Source organism: Geotrypetes seraphini, chromosome 7, assembly GCF_902459505.1.
Source record: "Geotrypetes seraphini chromosome 7, aGeoSer1.1, whole genome shotgun sequence".
Taxonomy (NCBI): domain Eukaryota; kingdom Metazoa; phylum Chordata; class Amphibia; order Gymnophiona; family Dermophiidae; genus Geotrypetes; species Geotrypetes seraphini.
In genome coordinates this window covers 37,294,588-37,314,245 of record NC_047090.1, presented here as the reverse complement: position 1 = coordinate 37,314,245, position 19,658 = coordinate 37,294,588, and the positions used below count along the sequence as shown (strand labels likewise).

The following is a 19,658-nucleotide window of genomic DNA, read 5'->3' as shown; positions in this document are numbered from 1 at the left end:
TCTAATCATTGAAAACCGCATAGAACTTCACGGTCCTGCGGTATATAAACTGTTATTATTATTATTAGGAGTCACTGCCCAGGAAAAAGATGTAAATGTCATCATTGAGGATACATTGAAACCCTCAGCTCAATGTGTGGCAATAGCTAAAAAAGCATTAGAATATTAAGAATTCAGGAAAGGAATGGCAAACAAAGATTAAAATGTTATAATGTCTTTGTATAACTCTATGGCAGTGGTCTCAAACTCAAACCCTTTGCAGGGCCACAGTTGGATTTGTAGGTACATGGAGGGCCGCAGAAAAAAAAGTTAATGTCTTATTATAGAAATGACAATTTTGCATGAGGTAAATCTCTTTATAGTTTATAAATCTTCCCCCCCCCCCCCCACCAAAGGCTTGCATGTTCCCCCCTTCTTTGCAGCATCCTCCAGCTTCTCCCCTGGCCTCCCGGTCTTAGTTTCAGCTAATTAACATGCCTGCAGAGAGGATCGCCGGTGCTGTAACATTCCTTGCAGGCTGCCATCGGCCTCCGCAGCACATTCCCTCTGCCGCGGTCCCGCCCCTCCTCTGACATCAGGGGCAGGATCGCGGCAGAGGGAACGTGATGCTGAGGATGACGGCAGCCTGCAAGGATCGCTACAGCACTGGCAATCTTCTCTGCATGCTGCAGTAATTATCTGAAGGTAAGAGCTGGAGGCCAGGGGGGGAACCAGAGGACACTGCAAAGAGCGGGCAGCACTAGTACAGACCGCGGGCCGCAAAATAGTACCTGGTGGGCCGCTTGTGGCCCCCCCCGGGCCGCAAGTTTGAGACCACTGCTCTATGGTATGGCCACATCTCAAATACTGTGTGCAGTTCTGGTTACCATATCTCAAAAAGATATAGTGGAATTAGAAAAGGTACAGAGAAGGGCAACAAAAATGATGGGAAAGGCTAAAGCAGCTAAGGTTCTTCAAATTGAAGAAGAGACGGCTCAGGGGTGATGTGATAGAGGTCCATAAAATAATGAATGGAGTGGAAAGGACAGATTTGAATCATTTGTTTACTCTTTCCAAAAATACTAGGACTAGTGGGCATGCAATAAAATCACTAATTAATAGATTTAAAACAAACAAGAGAAAATATTTCTCCACTCATTGTGTAATTAAACTCTGGAATTTGATGCCAGTGAAAGCATTTAGCTTAGCAGGGTTTAAAAAATAAAAGGTTCGGCTAATTTCCTAAAGGAGAAGTCCATAGGCCATTATTGAGATGGCTTGTGGAAATCCATTGCTTATTCCTAGGATAAGTAGCATAAAATCTGTTGTACTACTTGGGATCTAGCTAGGTACTTGGGATCTGGGTTGGCCACTGTTGGAAACAGGATACTGGGCTTAATGAACCTTCAGTCTGTCCCAGTATAACTCTTATGGTCTTATGTCTACAAAATGCATGTTGGTAAGTGCTCCTGTGGTAATTTTTTTTAAGAACATTAATAAGGAAAATTGATTGTTTTTTGGCTGAAGTAACAACGACCTTGGCACCCAGGAAAAATCCTCAAAAGGGCACACTGAGTCCACTTTCTACTCCAACTTAGTGAAAGGACCCACAAATGTTTTGTACTTTCAGTAAAAAGGCCCAAGAAGAAAATTAGGATCCTCATGAAATCTCCAGAAAGTCAGAGTAGTGAGGAACATATACAAAAAAAAAAAGAAAAAGAAAAACGGGAATCAAACAGCCTTATGAGACTCCTGTCCTGACATAGGCATTAGAGAATGACACAGGGAAAAATTTTTTCCCCGTCCATGTGGGAACTCATTTTTCTGTCCCATCCCCATAAGTTCTTTTCCTGTCCCTGCCCAGCTCCTACAAGCTCTGTCCTCATCTGCACAAGCCTCAAACACTTTAAAATCATAAGTGTCCGAGGCTTGTACTATTAAGGCAGAGCTTGCAGGAAAGGGACAGGGACAGTGACAAAACTCACGGGGACAAGACAGGGAAAATTTTGTTTCTGTGTCATTTTCTACATTGCACCATTCTAGAAATCAAAATGTAGTAAAAGTGAGCCAAGTAAAAGACAATCAAGCTATTGTGACATCACTGATGAGGTTGGCTCTTATTGGTGGAATAAGGCATTATGCTGTCACAATACCAGCTCTGGATATCAGAGGCTGAAATTCTTCACACTATTTATTTACTCAATTTTCTATACTGTTCTCCCAAGTAGAGAATGACATGGGGACAAATTTTTCCCCATCCCCGTGGGAACTCATTTTCCCATCCCAGCCCCAATCCTGCAAGCTCTGTCCTCATCTACACAAACCTCAAACACTTTAAAATCCTAAGTAGCAACATTCTAGAGCTCAGATTGTGATGTCATAATGCCTCACTCCACCAATGCCTAAGCTCTGTTCTCATCTGCGCAAACCTCAAACACTTTAAAATCATAAGAGTTCGAGACTTGTGCGGTTAAGACAGAGCTTACAGGAATGGGGCAAATGCACCGAAGCCCATGCAGTTTAATAAAAGGGGCCCTTATTTTGTTGGAGCTATTAAAAAATGTTTTAACAGTATAAGCCTGTTTGATTTCCAATTTTTTTTAAAATATGTGCCTCACTGCTCTGCTTGTTTGTACACTCTGAAAAGACATGTTTCACTGTTTTCATACCACACATCTCTAGATACAAGGACCAAAAAAACCAAACCAAAAACCCCAACAATTCATATTGCAAGCTTACATGAAGCTGACAAGACTACCACAAACACATACCTCCTCGGCAAGTTTAAAGTATTTATTTTTGCATTATTTTTTCAAGGATCAAGTGGCAGTCCTTGAGATTTTAAAGCAGAAGCTGCCAGACAATGAAATATTGTCAGATAGGTGGAGAGTAATTACTGGAAGGAGACAGCACACTGGATCTCATGATTGGAAGCCAGAAAAACATTTATTCAGCTCTGTGCTCGCTCTTCCCTCATGCTTGTCTCCTGCAACATGGGTTCACTTCCTTTGAATCGGCAAACTCAGCGTTTTCTCAGCCGGACCCTTTGAGTTTCAGAAATAAGCATCATTTTTTTCTGATGTTAACATCCCCTGCAAGTATCATAAATGATTTTCACTGTGTTCTTGTAATAATAAAGCTTTAGAAAACAAGCGTTTCATTATCCCCCGATATTCAGACATAGCAATGACGCAGGCTTTTGATACTGGGATATTCAGTGTAGTACCAGCATTGAATACCCAACTCTTGGCTAGCCAGCACTTCTTATTCGAGTAGCAGCAACATTCAGACCTCTATTCTACATAGTAACATAGTAGATGATGGCAGATAAAGACCGGAATGGGCCTTCCAGTTTGCCCAATAAGATTTATTGCTTCATATGCTATGAGTTTACTACTACTACTATTAATTATTTCTATAGCGCTACCAGATGCACGCAGCTCTGTACAGAGTCATAAAGGAGACAGTCCCTGCTCATGTGAGCTTACCATCTAAACGATCAAGACAGACAAACAGGATGCCGTGGATACAGTTAAGGAGAACGGTCAATCTGCTGGCTGGGTTGGAGGGCAGAGGGGAGTACAGGACAATCAAGCCATTGTGACATCACTGATGAGGCTGGCTCTTATTGTTCGGGCAAATTAGGACTGCTATATGTGCAGCCCCACCTGGTCCAGATGGTTATCCAGGCTCCAGGACTGAATGTCAGCATTGGCTGGATAATGTCCAGCTCCATTTCTGCTCCTTCGCCAAGTTGGGGTAGGCAGTCTCCATTGAGGGCTATACACTTATCCCCTCTTATACTAAAGTGTGCTGACTAATTAGAGCGCGCTAATCGAATTAATAATAATAATAACAACAATTTTTTATATACCGCAGGACCTTGAAGTTCTATGCGGTTTACAATGATTAAAGATGTTACAGATAGAGTGGAATCAACAAAGTATAGACTTGGTGATTGACAGTTCTAGAGATCATTTGTTGAGGGCTAGGATTGTATAGGTTGGTTTCCTAAGTATTTCAGGAACAGATGTGTTTTTAGACGTTTCATGAATTCCCTATAGGTAGTAGGCACGAGTACCATATTTTCACATAGATAACGCGCACCCGTGTAAAACGCGCACACGGGAATAGCGCGCAAAAAACACAAATTTATGTACAGAAATTTTTATATACCGCGCACACCCGTATACCGCGCATGCTGCCCAACTCTCCCGTCACCGCCTGACTCTCCTATCGCCCGCCCCGACTCTCCTCTGGCCACCCCGACTCTCCTTTCGCCAGCCCGACTCTCCTCTCCCCCTTGAAGTCCTGTCCCCACCCTGAAAGCCTGATGCCCCCCCTGACGTCCGATTCACCCCCCCCAGGCACATGGTCGGGTTGAGCCCATGTGCCTCAGGCCCCGCCCCCAGGTGGGACCTAAGGCTCCCGGGCCTATTCTGATTGGCCCAGGCACCTTAGGCCCCACCAGTAGGTGGAGCTTTGGGATGGATGGGCCAATCCGCCCTCATTCCGTCGTTGGCTGCCTGCCGGACAGGCGGGTTTGGCTCGCGTCTGTCCGGCCAACTATACAAAGGTACGGGGAAGGGGGGTGGGGGGGTCATGGGGGTCGGCCAGGGGGGTCGCATGTCAGCTGGGGGGGCGGTCGGAGGTTCTTGGGGGGGGCGGTCGTTGGGGGGAGGGGGATTTGCGTCGAGGGCAGGAGGGCCTGGGATCCCTCCTGCCCGTAATGTAGTGCGGGGTGGGGGTAGGGGGGTCACCGTGGCCAGGAGGGTTTGGGCTCCCTCCTGGCCCGAACAACTAGCGGGGGGGGGGGGGGTCACCAGGGCCAGGAGGACTTGGGCTCCCTCCTGGCCCGATATTGTCGGGGAGTTGGGGAGTTGGCGGGGAAAGAGGGCTTGGGCTCCCTTTTGCCCCGATCGTGTCGGGGAGTCAGGGGGGCAAGAGGGCTTGAGCTCCCTCTTGCCCCGATCGTGTCGGGGGTCCCGCGGTTGGCTGGGATCGTGTCGGGACTGCCAAGAGGAAGCAGCAGGACACCGGTAGGAGCTTCTACATGATGGGGGGGGGTCGGGAGGCTGTGGGGGTGCGAGCGGTCCTTCAGGGTGGGGGTGTGGGTGCGGGTGGGAGTGCGTGCGAGCGGTCCTTCGGGGTGGGGGTGCGGGTGCGTGCGAGCGGTCCTTCGGGGTGGGGGTGCGAGCGGTCCTGCAGGGGGGGGTGTGAATCAGACGTGGGGGGAACTATGTAAAAAAATTTTTGTACAACGCACTCACGCGTATAGCGCGCAAGGGTGTGCGCGGTACGTAAAAACCACGTATAACGCGCGCGTTATATGCGAGAAAATACGGTAATTGTTCTAGGTCTTTACCCCACAGAGCTGCTTGATGTGAGAAAAGATGTTGGTGATGACTTTTAAATTTACAACCTCTGACCGGTGGAGAAACAAAGTTTGGGTGTGAGCTTCACCTATGTCTGTTGGTTGAGAAAGAGAAAAGGTCTGTTATATATTTAGGGGCTAAGCCATAAAGTACCTTGAAGCAAAAACAACCAAACTTGAATTTCACACGTGTCTCCATCGGCAGCCAGTGTAGGAAGTTGATAGGAAGGTGTTACGTGATCAAACTTCTTCAAACCACAAAGTAGCCTAACCGCTGCATTTTGTACCAGTTGCAATCGCCGCATATTCTTCTGGGGGATTGCCAAGTAGGCGACGTTACAATAACCGAGTTGACTCAGTATAAGGGATTGTACCAGAATTCGAAATGATGAGATATCGAAGTAAGCTCTGATGGACCGAAGCTTCCAATGCACGCTAAACGCTAACATGTCCATAGACTAACATGCACGCATTCAAGTTTCAAGTTTCAAGTTTATTAAAAGGTTTTTGAAACCGCTTAATCAGGTTTCTAAGCGGTGTACAATATAAAATTACATAAAAACATATTAAAATGTAAAAACATAAAAACAAGGGATACTGGATAAAATCCATGTGTCATAATAAAGCACAGATAAAACGTTTGGACCTACTTCAAAAATAGGAAAGTGGGGAAGAAATACAATCATTATAGAAAAGTGCAACATAAAAGGAAAGTACAATAGGTTAGGGTAAAAAGTAACAGTTTACTTTAATTTTGTCCTTAAAAGGACAGTTGTTATCCAAAGGCGTCCTGGAACAAGAATGTTTTTCGTGCGTACTAAATTGATTAGCGCATGCTAATCGGTTAGCGCACCTTAGTAAGAGAGGGCCTTAGACCCGGATTTTGCAACCGGCACTGCTGCCGGTGGCTGCTTTAAAAGTAGCCGCCAATTGCATTGTCAGTCAGGTGACAGTGTCAGGTACAAAATCACGCCTCGGGCAAAGGTAGGCACTGGAAATGTGGGCCAGAGTTTTCCTGGCCTGCATTTTGGGAGCCTACCTACCTTGTGAATCGTGCCTCCATAGGTACTATAGGCCACCTAATACCACTTCTGGTGTTAGCCACGCCCACAGTGGTGTTAGACGGCCTAACGCGCCTACAGAGACATGGTTCTGGCACCGGTAGGTACCTTAAAACTCAGTTAAAAACCTCATTTCAATGGCATTTATACTGAGGTTGGGCAAGTTCACATTCAATTTATTTAATACACCACAAATATAAAACCAGAAGGCAAATCTGAGCGGTTTACAATAAAAAGTTAAAATAAAAATCCAAATTAAATAAGGTAAGAACAAAAAGAAGATAAAATGTAAAGAAAAACAATTGAGAACATGGGAAAAGAGGGAATCAGGGATTACAACAAAAATGAAAAGGTTGGGGAAAGGGATGAACAAAGTATTTAATTCTCCCCACACACAAAAAAGTAGCCATCAGGAGGAAGCAAGTTACGAGCTAAAGGCCAAAGAGAAGTCGTATGCCTTTAATCGTACCTTGAAGGTGACAAATGATTTCTCTGAACAAAGGCAAAGAATTCCAGAGAGTAGGAGTCATAACACAGAATGAAGAATTCCTATGGAAATCCAGGAAAAGTTGTCTAATGACTAATAACTGCTGTTGTGACGAGCGTAGGGTTGTTTGAGGTAAGTATGGGACCAGAAAACTGCATTATAATGAGGGAAGACCACTCGATAGAATCTGGTGAGAAAGGATATTATATGAGGGTCATTTCATAAATAATGCACACTATTTTTTTTTTTTAATTTACATGTTTTTTTTTTTAATTCAAGTATTTCTTTAGAGTCCTTCAATATAGTCTCCCTGCTTTGCAATGACCGAGTCCCAATATCCGGGAAGCTACATTATTTCATCCAAGATACCGTTTTTGTTCAGTTGCTGAAGAGCTCGGCTAATGGTGGAAGAAAGCTCTTCCAGAGATGCAAAACGATGTCCACGTATAGGTTGTTTCAACTTTGGAAAAAGGTCGAAGTCTGGTGGACTCATGGCTGGACGTTGATGGGACAAAAGCGCGCGAGACAAACGCGCACCGACATTTCAGAGCGGACAAGTGAGTGCAAGACGTGAGCGTGCCGTTCTAAAAGCTTCTTTTAAAGGGTTCTGACAGGGAGTGTGGGGGAACCCGCCCCCAGTTTACTTATTAGTGTTCGCACTGCCGTGTTGGGGGGGTGTGGGGGTGTAACACCCCACCCCACATTATACAGAAAACTTAACTTTTTACCTATTTTTTTGGAAAAGTTAAGTTTTCTGTATAACAGGGGGGGTGGATTACAACCTCCCAAAACCACCCCCAACGGCAGTACCAACACTATTAAGTAAACTGGGGGGGGGGGGGGGGGTCAGTTGTCCGCTCTGAAATGTTGGCGCGCGTTTGTCTCGCACGCGTATGACTATGAAACTGGACGGACTGTAGGGAGCATGAGGTAACACCTCCCAGACATATTCGCGTAGTTTATCAATGATGACATTCTCTATGTGCAGGCGAGCGTTATCGTGAAGAATGAGTGGCCCAGCCAAGAGCAACTGAGGTCAGGTTTAGTGCATTTTTTGCAAAAAAAATCATAATACATTGCTGTGACACTTCTTTCACATGGAACTTTGTCTGAGATGATGCCTTCCTGATCATAAGAAAAAATCATCATGTGTTTGACTTTTGATTGAACTCGTAAAAATTTTTTTGGTCATGGAGAAGATGGAGCTCTCCACTCATCATTGAAAAACTACGCAAACACAGCTGGGAGGTGTTACCTCATGCTCCCTACAGTCCAGACATGAGTCCACTAGACTTCGATCTTTTTCCAAAGTTGAAACAACCTATGCGTGGACATCATTTTGCATCTCTGGAAGAGCTTTCTTCCGCCAGTACCCAAGCCATTCAGCAAGTGAACAAGTGTCTTGGATGGAATAATGAAGCTTCCCGGATGTTGGGACTCGGTCATTGCAAAGCAGGGAGACTCTATTGAAGGACTGTAAAGAAATACTTAAAAAAAAACAACAACATGTACATGGGAAAAAAAATAGTGTGCATTATTTATGAAATGACCCTCGTATTTAAAGGGGATACAATATGACACTGGAAGCATGTATTCTGATTTTAGGAGCGGCACCTAAAAAAGTAGCACTACTGTATTTAGCAAATCCAGGCCTTAGTCCAGCGATTTTCCATTTTCTTTTTCGTTCTGTTGGAAAAATATGGACTGGAAAAAAGTGGAAAATCGCTGGACTAAGTGAATAGCCCTTGATGGAGCCTGCCCCAGCTTTGCTGCTTGGACTGAGAACTTTTAAACAGCCTCTAGTATATCAATTTTTAAACATATGGTTAACTAAACTAATCCAATTTCCTGCATAAGAAAACTGAGGAGTCCTTTCACTGTGCTGCTAAATGCACTAATGTATGTATATTGCTTATTGTTTATCAGGACTTTTTATACGGTCTGTACTACAAATGTATTTCTAGATGATGTACATTATATAAAACAAACAAATTAAGGAACTCCATAAAATAGATAAAAAAGCATTACCTCAGGTTGCACTCAGGCATCCCATGGTAGTTTTGGGATCAACGTACCCTATCCTTGCACTAAAAAATTGAATTCATTTTTTAGCACTGGGGCATATCTGGGCAGAAAATTGGAGGGCTCTGCACTAGAAATGCAGCTACATCACTGCATGCTAACCAATCAGCATGTGAGTCCTTACTGCCTATAAAATAGAATCTAGGGATTCTAAAAACAGTGCCATTAAGAAGGTGCTGATAGGCACTCTACCGGCGCCTAGGTTAAGAACATAAGAATTGCCATACTGGGATAGATCGAAGGTCCATCAAGCTCATTATCCTGTTTCCAGCAGTGGCCTACCCAGGTCCCAAGTACCAGGCAGAAACTCAGAGTAGCAACATTCCAGAACTCAGATTATGATGTCATAATGCCTCAGTCCACCAGTGCCTAAGAGCCAAACTCATTAGTAATGTCAAAATGGTTTGATTGTCTTATATTTGACTTACATGAGAACATAAGAATAGCCATACTGGGTCAGACCAATGGTCCATTTATCCCAGTATGCTTTTTCCAACAGTGGCCAACCCAGGTCCCAAATACCTAGCTAGATCCAAAGTACTAAAACAGATTTTATGCTGCTTATCCTAGGAATAAGCAATGGATTTCTCCAAGCCATCTCAATAATGGCCTATGGACTTCTTTTTAAGGAAATTATCCAAACCTTTCTGGCATAAATTTTTGACCTTTGAAGCTGCTCCTCTAAGTTTAATTTTTACCATTCTTCTCATGTTATCATAGTCTCCTTTTTAAAAGTTAAATGCTGTGGTATTGCACTTATTAAATTTTCTATACCGTTCTCCCAAGGGAGTTCAGAATAGTTTTACATGAATTTTATTCAGGTACTCAAGCATTTTTCCCAATCTGTCCTGGTGGACTCACAATCTATCTAATGAACGGGGACAATGGTGGGGATTAAGTGACTTGTCCAGGGTCACAAGGAGTAGCGTGGGTTTGAACCCACAACCCCAGGGTGCTGAGACTGTACCTTTAACCACTGCACCACACATTCCCTGTGTGAACTTATTCCAGGGATTATATCAAATCTGATCATGTTATGATCACTGTTATCAAGTTAATTGTTTTAATTGGCAATGGTAATTGACCACACTGTTGAAAAACAAAAACAAATTTAAAGAAAAAATCAGAATCGCATCTACGCAGACACCTAGTGGTACTGAATGTCATAAGAGGCGTGGTTTAGGGCAGGGTCGACATATGGCACTGCTAAGCGTGATTCTACATCGAAGGCAGGTGCGGAAAATGTAGGCCTTTAGAACCCTGGCCTATGTTTCCGGCACCTACCTTAAACGCAGGCTGTGATTCTGAAAACATCACCACAATCTGAGTGGCAGGTGACCGGTGCCGTTTTTTTTCTGGCACCTGCCAATTACGGGCCCGCTTTTAGAATCCAGGCCTAAGTGCTCATGTGCTAATGGCCATATGCTAACAGGGAATAAAGTTATTTGAGCGCACCTGGATATTGCGCTTGGAAAACACTGAGCGCAGTCTGGCTGATTTCTGCCGCTTCTTTTGGAGACATTGGGGGACTGTGGTGCTCTTTGTTCCCTTGAATTTCATTTCATAGGGAAAAGTTAAATAATAATTAAAAAAATCTTTGTTTTTTTGTTTGTTTTGAGTAGATTGCATGGAGTGAGTCTTTTTTGACCTTTGATGTTACTCTCCCTCTGTTAAGCCATTAGAATATGTTGGGAGGTTCAATTTTTGAGGAGTTGCTGAGGGTTTTTTTTCCCTCATTGCATCCTTCAATTGATTAGACAGTTTGAGTGCTTTTTTGGTGGATATTTGAAATTAATGTATGACCACTTATAGTAGATATGAAAAATGGGATCATTTTACTGCCTTGTTAAAAGTGACTTCAAAGCACGGGAAAGACCCTCGCTGGGGATAACAATTTTTAGTGCAGCTTTCGAAAAGGGTCCCTGAATGATGTCATAAATAAAATTACGCCTCCCTCCCCCTTTTGCAAAAGCGTGTTTTTTAGCGCCGCTGATGGCGGTAAAAGCTCTGATGCTCATATGAATTCTATGAGCATCGGAGCTGTTACTGCAGCAGCTGGCGCTAAAAACCTCACTATAGTTTTGTAAGGGGGGGAGGGTTAATTTTTTGCCTACAAGAGAGTTTCTAAAACAACTTCAAAAATGAATAAGAAATAAATAAGGAAAGATAATTCCCTTTCCAGTGCTCTTTTTTTTTTTCTTTGTAACCTTTAATTACCATGACAAAACATAAAGCAATATTATAAATCCAGCATCTCCTTATTAAGGCAGTTTATTCTTTCACCTTGAAAAGACAGGTAGCATTTTATTCTCGAGAACAAAATTGAAAATGTTATTAGTCTAGATCAGTGGTTCCCAACCCTGTCCTGGAGGACCACCAGGCCAATCGGGTTTTCAGGATAGCCCTAATGAATATGCATGGAGCAGATTTGCATGCCTGCCACTTCCATTATATTCAAATCTCTCTCATGCATATTCATTAAGGCTAGCCTCAAAACCCGATTGGGCTGATGGTCTTCCAGGACAGGGTTGGGAACTACTGGTCTAGATGACAAAGAATGAATCGGATTTTGAATATCTCTTGGTCGCAAAATCCTTTTTCTGCCTGGTTTTCGGTTTCGGCTGAAAATAACCATGTGCTTTTGATGGAAACTGAAAATGTGTGCTTTGTTCCATTTGTCTCGCTTCTTCCCTCCCCTCCAAATAGGAGTTGCTTATCCTCTCAAAACCCCCCTCCTCTGAGTGCCTTACGCCCATCAGTAAACCACCCTCCCTCCGGGTCTATCTTACAATCCCTGTTGGTCTAGAGCAGGGGTCTCAAAATCCCTCCTTGAGGGTCATATTCCAGTCGGGTTTTCAGGATTTCCCCAAAGAATATGCATGAGATCTATGTGCATGCACTGCCTTCAATGCATATTCATTGGGGAAATCCTGAAAACCCGACTGGATTCTGGCCCTCAAGGAGGGACTTTGAGATCCCTGGTCTAGAGGTATAGTTAGAGCAGGTGCAATTCCTAGTTACTCCTATCCATTCTAGGGTTACCAGACATCCTGGAAAACCCGGACATGTCCTCTTTATAGAGGATTGTCTGGGAGCCCAGGAGGTTTTCCAGGTTTTGGAAATCCTCATGCTCGGAGCCACGTCTGGAGGCCCTCTGCACATGTACAGTCGTTGACATGATGACATCATATGCACGCATGCATGTGTGTGACATCATCACGTCGACATCCATACATGCCCAGAGGCCCTCCAGACTTGGGGAAGGAGACAGGAGGTTCAGCTGGGGGCGGGCCTGGGGGGGGTGGAGATGGAGGTAGAATGAGGCTGGGCTGGGGCAGAATTGGGTGAGGCCAGATGTCCTCTGATTTTTTTTTTTTTAAGAGGAAATCTGGCAACCCTAGCCCATTCCGACGTTCACACAATTCCAATGAGCGTCCGAGCTGTTATCACCTCGACCAGCGCTAAAAACGCTAGCGTGGCTTTGTAAAGAAGGGGGTGAGTTTTTTTGTCCCACAAAGAAGCAGCCCAGTTTTATTCTTGCTTTGTTTTCTGGCGGTGCCCATCAGGCTTTAGTGCATAAGCATTGCAGTTTTGTACGTATGCTCTTAAAGAGTGATTACTCAAGTACTGTGGGGCATCGACACAAAGGTCGGGTCAAAAGAGAAGTGGAACTTTGAAATAAAGAAAGAAAAACCATAAAGCGAAACTGTTAGTTATCTGAGTTGCCATTACAATTACATATTTGTGGGATTGGTGCAGAGAAAACAAAGGAGGGCAGATAAATTTTGACCATTCTATTTTTTCAGGTTACGGCTGCCTGTGCAATTGGTTTATTGATTCAGCCCATGGCATGATTCTGACAGAATTTATTTTCAGTTTACTTTGAAGTATTGGCACACAAGAGGAATGTGGATTCTATTTTAACAGAAGTTTAAGGGGCTCTTTTACTAAAGTGGGTGGGGCTCAAACCCTTTGCAGGGCCACATTTTGGATTTGTAGGTACTTGGAGAGCCTCAGGAAAAAAATAGTTAATGTCTTATTAAAGAATTGACAGTTTTGCAGGAGGTAAAACTGTTTATAGTTTATAAATCTTAATAATATTGTCACTTATAGCTAAAGAGACATATGATGAAGAAACTGTTTTATTTTACTTTTGTGATTATGATAAACATACCGAGGGCCTCAAAATAGTACCTGGCCACGAGTTTGAGACCACTGAGTTAAGGGGAACGGTTAATCTGCTGGATGGGTTGGAGGGCAGAGGGGAGAACAGGGCAATCAAGCCATTGTGACATCACTGATGATGTTGGCTCTTATTGGTGGAATGAGGCATTATGACATCACAATCTCAGCTCTGCTTCCCAAAGACAAACAGGATGTCATGGGTACAGTTAAGCCAGTGGTCGCACACTCAAACCCTTTGCAGGGTCACATTTTGGATCTGTAGGTACTTGGAGGGCCTCAGAAAAAAATAGTTAATGTCTTATTAAAGAAATTACAATTTTGCATGAGGTAAAACTCTTTATAGTTTATAAATCTTTCCTTTTGGCTACATCTTAATAATAATATTGTCATTTATACCTAAAGAGACAGGTGATCAAGAAACTGTTTTATTTTACTTTTGTGATTATGATAAACATATCGAGGGCCTCAAAATAGTACCTGGCAGCAGGGCCGCCATCAGGGCAGTACTACCAGTCCTGCATTCAGGGGCCCGGAGCTGACAGGGGGCCCGGGCTCCCCCAGGGTCGCAAGCATAGTCTCCTCTCCTTCTCCTTACCTGCCCTGCTGCAGCACACAGCCGAACGGAAGTCTTCCCGATGTCAGCGCTGACGTCAGAGGGAGGGCTTAAGCAAAGCCCTCCCTTCCTCCGATGTCAGCGCTGACATCGGGAAGACTTCCGGTCGGCTGCTTGCGGCAGGGGAGGTAGGCAAAAGGCAGTCGTGTAACAAGGGGGGGGGGCGGTCCGCCCCGGTGCAGCCATGGGGGGGTGTGCACAGCCGGTCAGGTCCCCTTAGCCTTGTGGCGCTTACCCCGACCGACCGACAACAGGCCCGGCCGACAAACCTCCCTGTCCTGTAGCAGCGAATCTAAATTACCTTCTTACAGCAGCTGCTGTAAGAAGGTAATTTAGGTTCGCGGCTACAGGGCAGGGAGGTTTGTCCAACCAGGCCTGTTCTGTTGTCGGTTGGGTGGGGAAGCGCCACAAAGGTAAGGGGCAGGGAGGGAGAAAGGGAGGAAAGGTGGAGTGGAGAAGAAAAGACGCTTAAGGGAAATGGGTAAAACTGAGGGGGGAGAAGGCCGCTGAAAGCACTGGGGAAGACAAAGGGATGGAGAAGGACGCTGAAAGCACATGGGGAAGACAGAGGGGGGGGGGGAAGGACCCTGAAAGGACATGGGGAAGACAAAGGGGTGGAGAAGGACGCTGAAAGCACATGGGGAAGACAGAGGGGGGGAGAAGGACGCTGAAAGGACATGGGGAAGACAGGGGGGAGAAGGACACTGAAAGCAAATGTGGAAGACAGAGGGGGGAGAAGGATGCTGACAGGACATGGGGAAGATGGGGGGGGAGAAGGACACTGAAAGGAAATGGGGAAGAGAGAGTGGGGAGAAGACACTGGCAGGGAAGAAGACAGAGATGCCAGACTATGGGGGGAGCGGAGGGAAGAAGATGGATGCCAGACCAATTTGGGAGGGGGGAGAAAGGGAGAGACACAGTAACAGAGCAAATGGAAGACGCAGAAAGAAGAGATACAGTGGATGGAAGGAATTAAATGAGAACATGAGGAAAGCAGAAACCAGCATGTTACATTACACAAAGTCTGTGTAATGTAACATGCTGTATGTGACATGCTGAGGAGGATGGGAAGGAAGAGGTGCACACTCATAACATCATTATATATTCATCCATAGCTGCATGTTAATGATGTGCTCATATGCAATTATTTATCATCATAACATATACATCATCATTAACATGCAGCTGTGGATGTTGTGACAAACCCAGCACCAGTACTAGTTCGGTCCCTAATAGGATCGGGTGCAGAAGAGCTGATCAGATTGATTCTGGCGCTCAACTTGAGGCTGACCTCCCTTGCCCCTATGATCAGAGCAGTAGTGATCTGGAGCAGAGGCAGGCAGACTGGCAACAGCAGCCTCCGGGCTTTAGGGCAGTTAGAGAAGCCACAAGGAATATAGCTGCATTAGATAAACCCAGGCAGAGAAAAGCTGCTTTAGAGCCAAAGCCCATCCCCCGCTACAGGCTGAAGGGGATTGGCTCTGAGCTGTTTAAAAGCAGGCTGAGACAAGCAGCAGGAGGAGGAGCGAGTGACCAGGGTGAGTCACTCCCACAGCCTAAGGCAGGTGAGGAGCTGTGGAGCAGAGCAGGAGAGACAACCGTGCCAGATTGGCCCATGCAGGATTTGGAAGAAATCCTTCCCACTTCAAACTTCCAGATTCCAGATCATGTGGAAAGCATGGAGGTACAAGTAGCTGGCCCTATGTTAGAGAGCCAGACAGAATGTATGGAAACTGAATGAAGAATGTGAGTAACTGGGAAACCATTAGTGGTTTGTGGTTTTTTTTTCCCTTTTGCCTATGTTTTTTCTGCTGTGCAAACCAAGCCTGAAGAATGTGAGAGAGGTTTGGGCTTTATGAGTATTTTTTTTAGTTTAAGAATAATACTTACCTGAATCCTAAACTATTGGATTGGTTTAGAGTCAAGTTTGGGAACAAGAAGCTCAAGATAGAACCTTTAAGTTGGTGATTTGAACTTTGGAAAATCCTGCCGTGGCTCCCGTTCCTGAGGAGCTAATTAGCTTATCTCTCTCAGCTGTGTGTTTTGCCTGCATGAGGGAGCTGAGGGAAAAGCTGAACTGTTGCAAGAGTGTGCTGTAGTTATATTGCCTAAAGAGTTTGGTTTAATTTGGATTTACAGCAAAGGTTTATTTCAAACTTTATTTGGCTGCTGAAATCTGCTGTTACATGCCTCTGATATTAATACTGAGAGAAAGTTTGAATTATGAGTGAACACCAGGGTAAAGCAATCCTGAGTCAGAGCCCATGATCTCAGGAATAACCAACTACAGGAGATTGCTGTTTTGTGATATCTTTATTTTACAATTGACTTTATTTTTGAATGAAATGCAAAAGTGATTTTTGTTTTATGCTGCATCTTTTTGACCTCTGGTTCAGAATAAACATCCTATGTTTTCTTAAAAACTTGGTTTGACTGGTGATATTTTGGAAACCCTTTACTTGCCTTGTTTCTCCCCAGCCAAGGCAGTTGCCTAGTGCTACCTGAAAAGTCCTGAAGGTACCCCTGGTTAGAGGGGACACGCCAGAATCCCGGTGTTTGTCACACGACAGCCCTACGCTGCGGAGGGTTTGTGACAATGTGTAAGGACAGGCTGAGGAGGATGGATGGGAAGGAAGGAAGGTGCACATATCAACATATCGTACATTTTTAACATGCATGATGCAGCTATAGGCAAGCTGAGGAGGATGGGATCATACAGATGTGTATGTTCAGATATGCGCTCAGATGTGTATGTTTAGATATGCGCTCACATATACAGTCAGATGTGTATGTTCAGATATGCTCTCAGATGTGTATGTTTAGATATGTGTTCAGATGTGTAGTTTTTTCTGATATATTTATTAAGCTTACAGTATTTATAAAAACACATTTAATACTTGTTACAAAAAATATTGTGCAATTGTGATCTACTTCTGGCCTACAAAGGTCAAAATAAATCCTTAACTGAGATTTTACATTCAAAAGTGAATTATAGCTACTAGCACTATTATTTATTAGTTATTTATTATGCAGATGTTTGTTAGTTTGTTATTAGTTCAGTATTAGACATATGTTAGTTTAGAATAGATAGGTATAGATTAGTTTAGGTTAGGTTAGGGCCCTGCTGAAAGAGTCTAACTTGACGTGGTTGCAGGCTTACAAATCTTTTGGTCAAAGAGTGCGGCACCATGGAAGAAGATGGGGGGGAAAGGGGTGCGTGGGGGGCCCAATAGGATTGCTCAGTAAGGGGCCCAGAAATTTCTGATGGCGGCCCTGCTTGGTAGGCTGCATGTGGCCCCCGGGCAGCGAGTTTGAGACCACTGGTTTAGTGCTAAGTATCCCAGACCTCCAGTCAACATCATCATTGCCTCCGAAGCAGAGCTCTTTTGAACCGTTGGCTTGAGAGAAAAGAAGAGCACCCTGTCCTTTCAGATAAGTTGGTGAGTTATTATGGGATACAAGGACTATATGACTCATCGAGATTGTCTCGATATCTATGCGATTATACAATTGTGAGCGTCGTGATTTGACAATCGGACTGTTTGAAAACCTGCTGCGTGCCAATCACGGACGTGCTGCTTCCAGAACTGTGGATACCGAAGCTTAACATGCACAGGTGTGACACGATGATTTCACATGCATGTGCTTGACATCACCGGGCTGCATCCACGCATGCGCAGATGCCCTAAACCCAAAGTGCTGGGATTTGAAAAGCTGTCCAGATGCCCATACATATCCTCTAAAAAGAAGGCATATCCGGGTATATCCAGATGTCTGGTAAACCTACCCTTAATAGCCTCAATAATTGGTTAAAAAAATTTAATTGAGCGATAGGCATCTATCTGATTCTAAGTGAGCGTTTCTATGGCAGAGCGTGAGTTAGGTGCCTCTAAGCATAACTCTCCAAACACTTGAAATGTCGGCCTTTCAAACCCTGGCCTACATTTCAGGCTGCTACGTTTTTACACAGGCGCCGCTACCCATGATTCTGTAAACAGCACCCAAGCGTGACTGGCACCAGCCGATTTAGGCACCATTTATAGAATCAGTCTCTAACCGCACATTACAGGTTTAACGCTCTAAAGTAAAGAGACCCCTTAAATTTCTTCCACACTTGATCTTTAGGGGGAAGAAACAACAATGTCTTGTTTTTCTAATGAGACCACAAGAATCATAGTCAGTCCCTCCGCTCCAGCTGTTCACTTACTTTCAAGCAGAAGCTTCAAATTAGTGTCCAGAAATAGCTCCACGAATATGTCACTGAACTGGCGGTCTATCTCAAAGAGACGCACGTTGATCCAGGCTGTGAATCCATTCGCTAGCGCTTCGTAAGACATTTCAGGATTTTTGAGCCTTTTGCAAGTGGGCTATTGCGTAGAGAACCTGCAAATGAAATTTGCAACAAGGGTTTAGATTTTTTTTTTTTTCTGTATAGGCCGGCATAAAAGCGCCAGTCCCCGGTCTTCAAAGTGAACGTTACAGAACATCTCGAGCCATTTGATTTTTGGGGACAATCACATTATGAACCAGCTAGCCCCACTGCTGAAAAACATGCACTCGCTTTCAGTGAGATCTCAGATTATTTTTAAATTATGTACGATGATTTATCTATTCTTGTGTGGATTATTGTCAGAATGTACAGTATATCCAATCTGGTGCGTCTTACTCATAGAAATGGTATACTATACCTCTAGGCCGACTTCCGCTGCTTCTACAATATCTTAGTCTAAGAAAAACCTAAAGTATAAAACTGTGTTCAATGGCTTAGTCACTTATCAGTCAACTAAATGGTGGAATGATCTCGCATTAAACATCTGGAAGGTATACAGCTTTAGGGCTTTGAGGAAAACAATGACGATACACTATTTAAAACCTTTTGTTAAATATACTGTAGTTATTGTGTTGTAATGCCTAGAACAGTGGTAGGCAAACTAATTAGTCAAAAGAGCCAAATCAGCAGTACAACGATTAAGACTTTTTTTGAGAGCCATACCCCGCGCCTGCTTGCATAAAGACGGCTACGTCAACACGACTGAGACCCCAATCACCCGCATGTAGTCGAAATTGATTCATGGCAGAGCCTAGAGAATGACACAGGGAAAAAATTTGTCTCCGTTCCCGTGAGCTCGGTCCCCGTCCCCGTAAACCATCTGATCCCATCCACACAAGCCTCGAATAGTTTTATACTGGACTTATTATATTAAAGTATAAAAAGTAACAATATTCTGTACAATTGTCAATTTATAAATCAGCGTCTTCTCCCCACTCTATCTTCCCCATTTCATCTCAATGTCCTCAGCCCACTCTCTCTCCACTTCCCTTCAGCACACGCACATAAAAACAAGCAAGCAATTTTATACCATTTCCATTCTATTCATTCATAGAAATTAAAGTCTAAATAATGCCAGTCACATAACAAAACATGATTTTACAAAAATAATTCCCTGCACAGTCAAGCCTGCAAGGATTACTAGATGTCTTTAAGCAGCTCCCCTCCCCCTTACCTTCGTGGCCAAGTCAAAATGATCTACCAACAATAAAATTTTTAAAAACCACAAAGCACACTGTACGCAGAGAAAATGTTAATTATCATTTTTATTCCGCGGGTTTTCAAAGAGGTCAAGGCAGATGACTTTATGCAATGTCACCTCAGTAACAACTATACAAAAATAGACAAATATACCCCCTCCCTTTTTACTAAACCGCGATAAAGAACCATGGGGTGGAAAGAGACGTACACAGATGGATCAGGAATTGGTTGGCGGGCAGAAAGCAGAGGGTAGGAGAGAAGGGCCACTACTCAGACTGGAGGAAGGTCACGAGTGGTGTTCTGCAGGGGTCGGTGCTTGGACCGCTGCTATTCAATGTATTTATAAA

The 19,658-nt window shown here is 44.1% G+C and overlaps 1 protein-coding gene across 8 annotated transcripts in view; it reads right to left on the bottom strand.

Moving 5' to 3' along the window:
• The window catches only part of LOC117364282, a 202,894-nt gene extending 184,746 nt beyond the window's left edge, over window positions 1-18,148 (bottom strand). For all 8 annotated transcript variants that reach the window (XR_004540203.1, XM_033953322.1, XM_033953325.1 and 5 more), the window contains exon 1: window positions 17,989-18,148. Coding sequence is in view for 7 of the 8 variants with exons in the window: in XM_033953322.1 (XP_033809213.1) it covers window positions 17,989-18,118 (130 nt within the window). In the remaining variant the exon portion in view is untranslated. The remainder of the gene's footprint in view (window positions 1-17,988) is intronic.
• Window positions 18,149-19,658: the final 1,510 nt, after the last annotated feature.